At 35.6% G+C, this 10,251-nt stretch overlaps 1 protein-coding gene across 5 annotated transcripts; it reads right to left on the reverse strand.

The window, feature by feature from the left end:
• Window positions 1–4,078: 4,078 nt before the first annotated feature.
• On the reverse strand, window positions 4,079–9,997 carry LOC125864322 (heterogeneous nuclear ribonucleoprotein Q-like). Of its 5 annotated transcripts, none has more exons than XM_049544253.1 (12): window positions 9,706–9,996; window positions 8,443–8,999; window positions 8,273–8,362; window positions 7,939–8,178; window positions 7,201–7,422; window positions 6,825–7,125; window positions 6,421–6,734; window positions 6,216–6,328; window positions 6,026–6,132; window positions 5,847–5,923; window positions 5,676–5,757; window positions 4,079–4,097 (listed from the first exon to the last, which is right to left on the reverse strand). In XM_049544253.1, exons 1-11 carry the CDS (start codon window positions 9,929–9,931, stop codon window positions 5,680–5,682), a joined length of 2,325 nt encoding a protein of 774 aa, XP_049400210.1. In that variant the 5' UTR covers window positions 9,932–9,996; the 3' UTR covers window positions 4,079–4,097; window positions 5,676–5,679. The 5 variants fall into 5 exon arrangements, 3 of the variants coding, with proteins under 3 accessions (XP_049400210.1, XP_049400208.1, XP_049400211.1); XR_007446226.1 differs by lacking the exon at window positions 4,079–4,097 and adding an exon at window positions 5,005–5,468 and having other exon boundaries at window positions 5,876–5,923; window positions 9,706–9,997; XR_007446227.1 differs by lacking the exon at window positions 4,079–4,097 and adding an exon at window positions 5,005–5,468 and having other exon boundaries at window positions 5,876–5,923; window positions 6,026–6,129.
• Window positions 9,998–10,251: the final 254 nt, after the last annotated feature.

Below are 10,251 nucleotides of genomic sequence, written 5' to 3' on the forward strand. Positions count from 1 at the left end.
TAATAAAACTCGGTTTTTTTGGGCTTTTTCAACCTCGGGTTGGTTAGGGTGTTTCAAATACCAAACCAAACCATTTGTGTCACATATTTAAATTTTTAAATCAAACCAAACTAATAAACCTTAGATTTTTTCGGGTTTTTGGATTTTTCCGGTAAAATATTCATACAAACATATAATTAACTTGTGTTTCAAAAATTTCCTTAGTCCAACCAAAATATAACTATCTAAGGTGTTTCTTAAGAAATCAACACAAAATATGATGAGTGATGACACTAAAATATTCAATAAAATATAATAATGAAATTGCATAAAATAAATATTGCAAATTGATAAGTCATAATGAAAAATATCATAATTTAAAAGTACTATATAAATCATGCTAAAATAAGTCTAATAAGTATTAATTACATGATAAAAGATTAAAGAAAAATTAAAATTAGATTATGTATTTTAAATGTCTAAATCAATGTAAAACTAAAGAACAAATATTCAACATTATTGTCATTCTTAGTGTTGAATTAATTTATTTTGTTAGCATTAGTATTGATTTGATTTTGAATTGAGTTTTATTAGAGTTAATAATATCTATGGACTATAACATTTATTGGACCATTTAAAATTATAAGTTTAAAAAAACTTGAAAAAATATGTTAAAAGATTAAAATTATGAAAACGTACAAGTAATATTTAGAAATTACGTCAAAGTAAATACTTTTATGTATAAAATAAATTTTAAAATTATATATATAATGTCGGGTTGGTTTGGTCTCGGGTTGACTTTTTTTAGTTAAAACCAAACCAACCCAAGTATGGTCGGGTTTTTTTTTCCAATACCAAATCAAGTCAAACCAAACCATTAGTCGGGTTTTTTTCCGGTTTGATTCAATTTGCGATTTGATTCGATTTTCGGTTCGATTTCGTACACCCCTAGTTGGGGGTATTGGTGGTCACCCAAAAGTCATCGCCAACGATCTAGGATTTACGATGCATTTTTTTAGTAGTATAATATAAAATTTAAGACACCAAGGTGTTTCGGCCTACAATATTAGTTGACAAAGAGGTAATATCATTTGTATAATTATGGTTACTTGTTAATATTGAATTTATTAATGATATTGATTGGTAGATAAAATCTCCGAAAAGGGAAAAAGATCACTATCTTCAATAATTATGTCAAAAAATGGAAGGACGTTTTAGAACCAAATAAAAGACAACTAGTATATATGTTATTAAGGGTTGATTAAATCATGTTCACTCTTCAATGTGCAAGGAATTTAAAATAGCTTTTACTAACAACACCATTATAAAGAATGTCGATAGTAACATAAAAATTCAAACAATTCTATATATTAGTGACGGTTCTATCATATGATAATTTATTCACAAGTTATTTTGGTACATAATTACTTAGTACTTATCACTAATTTTAATCTCATAATATCCAAGTGTTTGCAAATGAAAATAAATAATACAATCCTCAATGTTGACAATATTTTTCCTCAGATTGTCAATTTTATACGTATTCCATTTTCAATAGGAATATCAATATTGATAATAAGACCAGTGATGATGATATTATAACAACTGAAACGTAGGATGAATATTTATAAGAAAGTATTAAATATGATAATAAGGATATATAAATAAAATAATAATAAAGATCCATTTCTAATTTAAAAAGGTTGTCTCACAGGAAGTCGTTGTGTGTATTTTATTTTGTTGGCATAAACTACAATACAACGACCTCCTCCTTATCACCTAACTATATTTATATAAAATATAATGATTTATAATCGCCCATAGTTTTGATTTGTAATTGGCTAATTGCCATTGCCGTCTTTTTTTATTTTCTAGCATCGTATAACCTATCACCATTTATTTTCGTGTTAACTTTCATTTTGATTTTAAAACAAAAATATCGAATGAATACTGATTCGCATTTTTGTAGAAATATAGGAAGAGATTTGTTGCTGTCCGTATTCCATTTGTAACGAAATGACCTAGTGTTGAACATCCTATTTTTTTCATACTAATCCAAAACAGAAAGGAGAATCTATTTCCTCACATTTTCTTCTTTATTTCCTAACTCAATTTCCAAGCAGAAAGATAATATTGCTGAAGGCAATGGAGCAGTGCAAAACGAGAGCGGGGCGGGTTGAACTCCCAAAAAATTGCTCGGCTTGCATAATAACTTTTTCATTTTCAAACCACCCCACAAAAACTAACTCAGCATAATTTTTTTTTTAAAAAAATTCTAGTTAAGTTTGATGCTAAAAATAAAACTAACAAAAATAAATTTATGTTTTCATAAGTTGTGTTAATAGGATAGTGACTTCAAAATTTATTTATTTTAGAGGTCAATTAGGAAAGAAATTATATTATTTTTTATTGAACCACTTTCGTTTATTATCTTGAATATTTTAGCAGTAGCTTTAAAGAAATTATCTTAACTAATAATGTTCAATCACTCTTATAACATGTAAGTTTCAAAAAAAGTTTAAACCCAGCACAACCTTAAATCCGCCCCATTACCACCCCTAATTGCAGACGAGTTCAACGTTTTACTGTGGACAAGTTTCCTTGAATGATTTTTGTTTGTTATCAATGAATCCAGACTTGCATACACCAATGGCTCAAACCCAAATATCATGGCTTCGGTTAGCCCCATGATGAAATTAATAGTTTTGGCTCATCATTTTGGTCTATGTTCTCTTGTGCTTCATATTTCAGACCAATTTCTTCTATTAAATAGAATACCTTAAGAAGGAATTTATCAAACAAACAAGTTGCATGAAACAAAAATAACAGAACGATCTTCATCTGAAACCAGTACTAGTTGGTGGATTAATGAGTAATGATTCTCTTATGTATTCAGTTTTCAAGTAGAATAGGAAGATCAACTAGTGTAACATCACTATTATTATTTTTTTATGATAATACATTAGTAAATCAAAACATAGAAGTTAGTAGTGGTGAAAAGGCAACCATAGAATATTTGGGTGCATTACTGATCAAATTTTACTACACATCACAGCTGGTTGCGCTAAAGAGTCTGATCCAAGTTGCACCAACCACACTATATACCAACAAGAGAATTTACACCAATATTGTTTTCAACAAAGATCCAAGTCAAATATTATTACTATAATTTACACAAATTTAAAACTATCTAATCTATGAAATAAACATGACAATGAAACAGCAAAATATCTGCAATCCACCTGAAGCATGTATGTGTCAAACTCAAACTCAATGCTCAACATGACACTGCAACTTTTGCAACTGAAGGAACATTCCCTCAAAATCTTAAATAATCAATAATAATTAAAGAGAGCAACCAAAAGTGAAACTTAATGGTCAATGGAGTGGTTCAAATCTCGTCGATGACCCAAAAACATTAGGTGGGCAGCGTTACCTGTTACCAATTCTGATTATTCTGGTTAAGGTAGTAAGTAAATGGTGGAGTAACCTTAGTGCACACAACCCCCATTATGGAAAAGAAAAATTATTGTTACTATGAGAGGAAACTACCTACCTACAAGCTATGATACTCAGACTCTTCAAAAAGGTGTGTCGAATTCTCCAAAACTAGTGTAATTTTGAAGAATCTAATAGGGGTGAGGCATCATTTTTAAAGAGTCCGAACAACATAGCCTACAAGTATCCGTCCCACAAGCATGTATAGCACATATTTTAAAGGCAATCATAACATGAACTAAAGTCTATTCAAGGGACATGGTCTGTGTAGAGGGAATATGACAAAAACTGTTTATATTACTTCATGTAATATAGTTCTAGTTGGGGCAAGCTGCCAGAGACTGACATAAGCACATGAAATGCCTCCCTATAGGTAATTGCCCCAACTTCATAGACTCCCACTGCATTAACAAATCAGTATTCGCTCATCCCCAGAAAATCACAAGATTAGCACACTAATTCCAAGGAACAAGCTTTCAAATAGAGTGTATTATCAAATAATGGAAGAAAACAAATGCTACCAAAGTGCAAATCTTCAAATTGTGTTCATCCTCATGCTTTTAAGATAGATCAACGGTTATGCACTATCAAGTTCTCTCAAAATTCCTCTGCAGTTTAAGCTGTCAGAAAAACAAAAACCGAGTTTGTGCAAGCAAACTACCAAAAAGCTAGTAGAGAAGGCATGATACTCATGATACAACCAAATGAAAGCAATGAAGGATCAGGCTACACACAAGGCAGAGATAGCTCACAAGCTGCAACGAATTAAGCACAATTTTCTATTCAATGCTAAAAAAATTATTTGCCAATCCACAGACTAGCAGCAAACTACATTCATATTCCCTCATCTAAACCAATTTCAGGCGCAATTATAACAATCCAACTTCACTCTGCTCAACAATAAAAATTAGGTAATGAGTAACTTCGGCCCATGGAGTTCATGACAGTGTTATCAAAGGCGTGCTTAAGCCCTAAAGCGAGGCTCAAAATGCATTACGTGCTTCACCTCGCTTAACATGCGCTTCAGTATCGTCATCAAGGCTCTAAGACATACTTTTCCTTGTGATGAGCATTTCCTGAAGAGGTGATGCTGAACCATTGAGATTTCACTTTATCGTAAAAACAATCAATTACTTTGTCCATATATTTGTTATTCATTCATGCTTATAATTATTAGTCTTGGACTAAATATATATACATTTGTATGTTTTCTCCATTTACGCCTTTTCTCAATAAAGCCCACGCTTTATTTTCGCTTCGCGCTCAAAGCCCCCAACAAACCTTGGAGCTTTTTTGCGTTTTCCGCTTTAGATAACACTGGTTCATGAGTGCTTTCTTTCTCAAGCCATCAAAATGCATTCATCTAACCCTTAATTACTCACCATCCGTAAGCAAATAGATGACAATTCGGAATGCAGGTCGATGCATTAACTTAGTAAAAATGTACACTTTCAATAACAAAATTAAGCTCTTTACTTGTGATCCTTTGAGTCCTGTGATATTGGTCCAGCAGTAACTTTATGACAATAATATCAAATAGAACTAGATATAAAGCGTCCATATAAAACTCCCATGGATCCTTCATTGTAGTATATCCTAAGAATTACAACTAGAAAACTGGTAAGCTGAGCTTTTGGCATCATTTTCTTTCAAATAATCATGGAGCATACTTCCACCACTTCTCCAGAAAATTCTTAAAAGAAGAAACCACTAGAAAATAGTGCATGTGCAGACACCAGAAATAAATAGATCTCTGTTTGTTCTATATAGCTCAAATTTCCTTACATCAGAAAAGGAACAGGTGTCTTGTTTCCCAATCAAAATCCAAGATGCTTCACAGAAATACAGCCTCTCCAATGCAAAATTCTCTAGCCCCACATACACAAAGAGGCAACAGATAATAGATGAATTCCATCTCTCCAAGAGGCATGTCAATGCATAGGGCTTCCATATTAACAGATCCAACTGCAGGCTCTTTTGTCAACTCAAATCTGTACCATAAATAAGTTGGTGGGTAACCACATGCTCCATATCTTCAAGTACAGCTCTTACAGAGAAAAAAGTGAGAAAAATCTTCCCGGCTTCATCCCACAGAAGAGGGAGGAGGAGGGAGGTGGGCACGAGAGCATATAGGATACTCAGTTCTGAGGGCATGACTACCAAAAGAAACACATGGTTGCTAATAATAAGAGACATACCTTATTAGTAGTGTGATCCAGAACCACCACTTCCCGTATAACCACTGCCACCCATACCACGACTAGTATAAACCGAGTCAACCTGAAAATTCATCAGAGAAGAACAGGAACCACAGTTATCATCAGATAAACACTAAAGCCTCCGCAGAAATCAACGGAGTAGAAGCATACATCGCTGCCACGAGACATGTAATCACTACCATAGCTGGATGAATACATTCCACCTACATCACTTCCACCATAGGATCCTGCAAACCAAAATAAAAATCAAGACAGCTTTCTCTAAACATACATGTAATAACAAATGTTTAGAAAAATAACCAGATTTTACAATGAACAAAAGAACACACCTCCACCATAACCCATATCCTGACGACTGCTATACATCCCATGAGAATCTTGACCTGAAAGGGAGCCCCTACTGCCACCATATCCAAGATTTGATCTCCCAAGTCTACTAATATGTAAATAAGGACGTCAATATAGTACCAATGATAGCAAAACAGGAAGAAAAATGAATTAACAATAATTATAAGGCACCTGTCACCATATGCATCTCCATAATGGGAGCCACTTCCACTGCCTAGTTCGTAATCCAAACGAGCACGAGAATGCCGCACTCCTGCCTCAGCATAGCGGGGATGAACATCATCCTGGCATGTATGGAAGATGATAAATTAGTTTGTATCTTCTTGTGCAGATCAGAAAAATATCTTAAATGGAGTTTATGGTGAAGATAACTTACCACTGCAGTGTATGGACGTTTTGAACCAGACGCAGAGTCATATTCATGACCACGTCCCTCGCGGTAAGATGGAGGGGGCCTTTCAAACCGTTGCCCATATCCATCATCAACATAAGCTCTCCTTGCTGCAGAGTGAGTACCTCTAGGCAATTCAGGGTAACCAGAGCCACGGGAAGAATAATCATCCCTATAGGATGCACGTCTGTCAGAATGAACCCTCGAAGGATACTCAGCTACTGCTCTACTTCTGGGAGGAGGGATTTCTTCGCGCCGTCCATACTCCCTCTTCAAGCTACTCTTTGGATATGAGGGAACTGCAATTCACTCATTAGTTATTTGGTCGTTCATAAAGTTAGCAGAGTTCAACCAGCAGATTTTGACGAAAGACGGAAATCATCTCATACCAGGTGGTCTTCGGTCATATGACCTGCTAGATGGTGGAGCTGTGGGTCTTCCCCTAGGAGGCAAATCCATCACTGCCCGTCTATCTCTCGATCCTGCAGGTCGTTTGAAACCACGACCAACTACAGGAGGCATGCGTCTACTAACTCTAGTCCCTCGAATAGCATGACTATGTGGCACTATACGACCCCAAGGGGCACGGGGACCATGCATGGACATACGCCAAGGTCGCAAATCTCCTCGTCCACCATATTTTCCTCTGCCCCTCTCAAGGGGTCTTGATAATCTGGCCCTAACTTTAACCTGAAATATACAACTTCAAGAAACCACTCGCAAGAGTTACATATATTCAGGGATACTTTAAGACAGAAAACAAACCTTGTTATCTCCTTCACCCAATTCCTCATTATTAATACTTTTAGCACAAGTAACTGCAGCCTCATGGGTGTCGAAGGTGACAAATCCGAAGTCCTTTCTCTTGGCTGAAGGCATATTTCTGGCAAGCTCAACTTTTTCAATCTTCCCATATTCTTTAAGAAACTCCCGCACACGATCCTCGTCCCAGGATGCAGAAAGGCCATCAACAAACACTGTTTTCACCTGAACTCAAGAGATATTCACTCACAGTCATATCTTGATTTATCAAAAAAAATAAAAAAATTCACCCACAGTCGGATAACAATTGATATGCAGCAATTGACTCAAGAAGACTCAAAAAGTAAGCAGCAATGTCATCGGAAAAGAACTAACAAGGAAAGAAGATAACCAAACTACCCAGCTCAAAAATTAATGAAATGGGGGAAAGGCCAAACTTGAACAGCAAGCACCTAGCTATAAATCTAATTTATTGTAGAAAGGAAAAATTAAAATACAAAGCGTCCTCATTCATTCTTCTTTTCTTCGCAGCAGAAGAGACTAAAAGAGAAGGGATAAAAAGCAAGCCATAGAACGACAAAGTATGTTCAAAAACATAATATAGCTCTTAAAAGTTGTGTACCTCCAAAATAAGCTAAGAATCACAACAACAAAAAAGCCTCCATTTGACAATATACTAACTATACTTGACCGGTCATTGTTCCTTCTATTAAAATATAGCTATATGTCCAGAGAGTTTACCTGTGACATGATTTCATCCCCAGGATCAATGAATGAATCCTCAAAAGAAACCTTTGCGGGCCTATCAACACCAAACATAACATCTCTCTTTTGTAACCGCTTAAAAGCATCCATGGCCTCTGAACGTGAAGAGAACTCCAAGAAAGCAAATCCTCGATTCATTCCCTCATTATTAGTGTCTTCGACCAACGTCAAATCCTCAATATTGTCAACACCATAATGCTTCAGCTTCTCTTTTAACTGGGAGAGAAAGCAAACATCAATGACTCGTTAAGCAGCTCCTCAAAACTGAGAATCATGTTTGTTGACAATATGATATGCCTAGCCTACTTACAGCTTCTTTTGTCCAGGTCTTGCATATGTTACCCAAAAACAGAGTATCATTGTCTTGACTTGGAGAGACACCACACTGTTTTCCATTGATCTGAAAATTCCATTGTCAGGAAATACCTTCTATGAGGAATTAAAATCAGTCACATAAAAACTATAAAATAAAGAAAATACCACTGGATTTTTCAGCTCAGTACAAGCTCGTTTTGCTTGTTCCACAGTGGCAAAACGCAGGAATGCAAATCCCTTATTCTTCTTTGTATGAGAATTCATCATAAGCCTCACTTCAGTAACCTCGCCAACTTTACTGAAGACCTTCCTGAGATCATCCTCAGTAGCATCCTTGTCCAAACCACCAACAAATATTTCAATTTCCTTCCGCTTACGCCTTTCTTTAACAACTTCATGATGTTCTTCCTCCTCAGCGGCATGAACCATCTCAGCATGCTCCTCCCCAGCATGCTCATCTTCTTCATCGCCCTCAATTTCCTCATGAACATCTTCAACATCCTCTTCCACCATATCACCCTCTTCCTCTTCATCAACATCTACCTCTTCAGGTTCTTCCTCTATTTCATCTCCCTCTTCCTGAATATCATCATTTTCAATTCCTCTCTCATCATAATCAACAGTGCCATACTCTTCAGGGTCATATTCAGGGTCATTATCCTCCAAATCTAATCGCTCACCCTTTTCATATTGATCGACTGATTCTTTCACATCATCCACCTCTGCCACAAGGAAAAAAAAATCAGCCTCCCAAGCCAGTAGATGGAGAAAATAAGAGCCTCGTATCCAAACATAATTTTCTTGCAAGTCCTATAAGCTGTCAACAATATCCAACTCTATAGAGACGTAACTGATCATCAAAAGATGCCATAGAAAAATTTAAAAAGAACCACATGTGGAAACTCCTCAGGAAAAAAGATTAAAGTTACACGATTTGACAATACTGTAATCTTTCCTTCCCTTCCTTATTGTAGAATAAGGGACCCTTTCATCCATCCCAGTTCCCAGCAAAAGCCTCACCCTTTTTCATTATTTCAGGGTTTGTCCCACAAAGGTGAATCTTGGAACCAACTCATGAATGCCTCGATGTAACTCATACACCTCAAACATCCTCTTGGACTTGGAGACGCCTCACTTTACAACGCCTCACTTTACAATTTTCTGCCATAAGATTTAAGTGATGGTCACAGCTAACCCTCCAACCTAGACCTTATTAAAACTATCCTCCCGTAATCACCTTCTCTTGAGATAATATTATTCAATTTAGACCCATAATTCTTTTTTTTTTGACAAACTCTTAATTAAGCTAAATTATTACAATTTGCAAAAAAATTGTCAACAATTATAAGCATAAAACAGAGCTGCAGAAGCAGATATATAATAGGGGTATTAATTCAAATAAGTTGCACAAATTCCATCAATACTCACTCTTGTCTGAACTGAGCATCTTGTTCTGTACAGCTTTGGCATTCAACGGTTGCTCAGGCTCCGGCTTTTCTCCAGGGACTTTGAATTCTTGTTTGAGCTCCACCGCGTTATCCTTACTCTCTTCTTCCATTGGTTCCTCAAGTGACTTTGGCGTGGCACGAGATGTACGGCCACCTCTTTTGGATCCAGAACCTGTAGGTGTCTTTCTCGCTGATTTTGGAGGCATAGTTGGTAAGAATCTGAAAAAGCTTTGGAGATGTATGTACGTATGTGAGTCGTGAAGAAGAAACAAGACCTACAAATTACTACTCTCTTTCTCTTTAGGTTTGCTTTATTTGTGCGGAGTTAATGCGTTAGGGCATACCCGACCCGATTTCCTATTAACTATTAATATTAATATATTAATGCCCGTTTTGTAGCAATAAAGTCACATAACTTAATATTTTTATCTTCAAAAATCATTTAATTACATTTATCATTAAAATAAATTTGATATAACAAATTAAATTATTTTTTATGTCATGTAATCATGAATTTCATAAGTAA

Source organism: Solanum stenotomum, chromosome 5 (assembly GCF_019186545.1).
Source record: "Solanum stenotomum isolate F172 chromosome 5, ASM1918654v1, whole genome shotgun sequence".
Classification (NCBI taxonomy): Eukaryota; Viridiplantae; Streptophyta; class Magnoliopsida; order Solanales; family Solanaceae; genus Solanum; species Solanum stenotomum.

Bases quoted from the DNA above. Each gene is read 5' to 3' on its own strand.
- LOC125864322 (XM_049544253.1), bottom strand. From the start codon at position 9,931: ATGCCTCCAAAATCAGCGAGAAAGACACCTACAGGTTCTGGATCCAAA. The intron at 9,000-9,705 runs GTGAGTATTGAT...TCCTTGTGGCAG, and splicing joins GATGCTCAGTTCAGACAAGA to AGGTGGATGATGTGAAAGAA. The intron at 7,126-7,200 runs GTTTGTTTTCTG...TGTATATTTCAG, and splicing joins TGGGTGAAGGAGATAACAAG to GTTAAAGTTAGGGCCAGATT.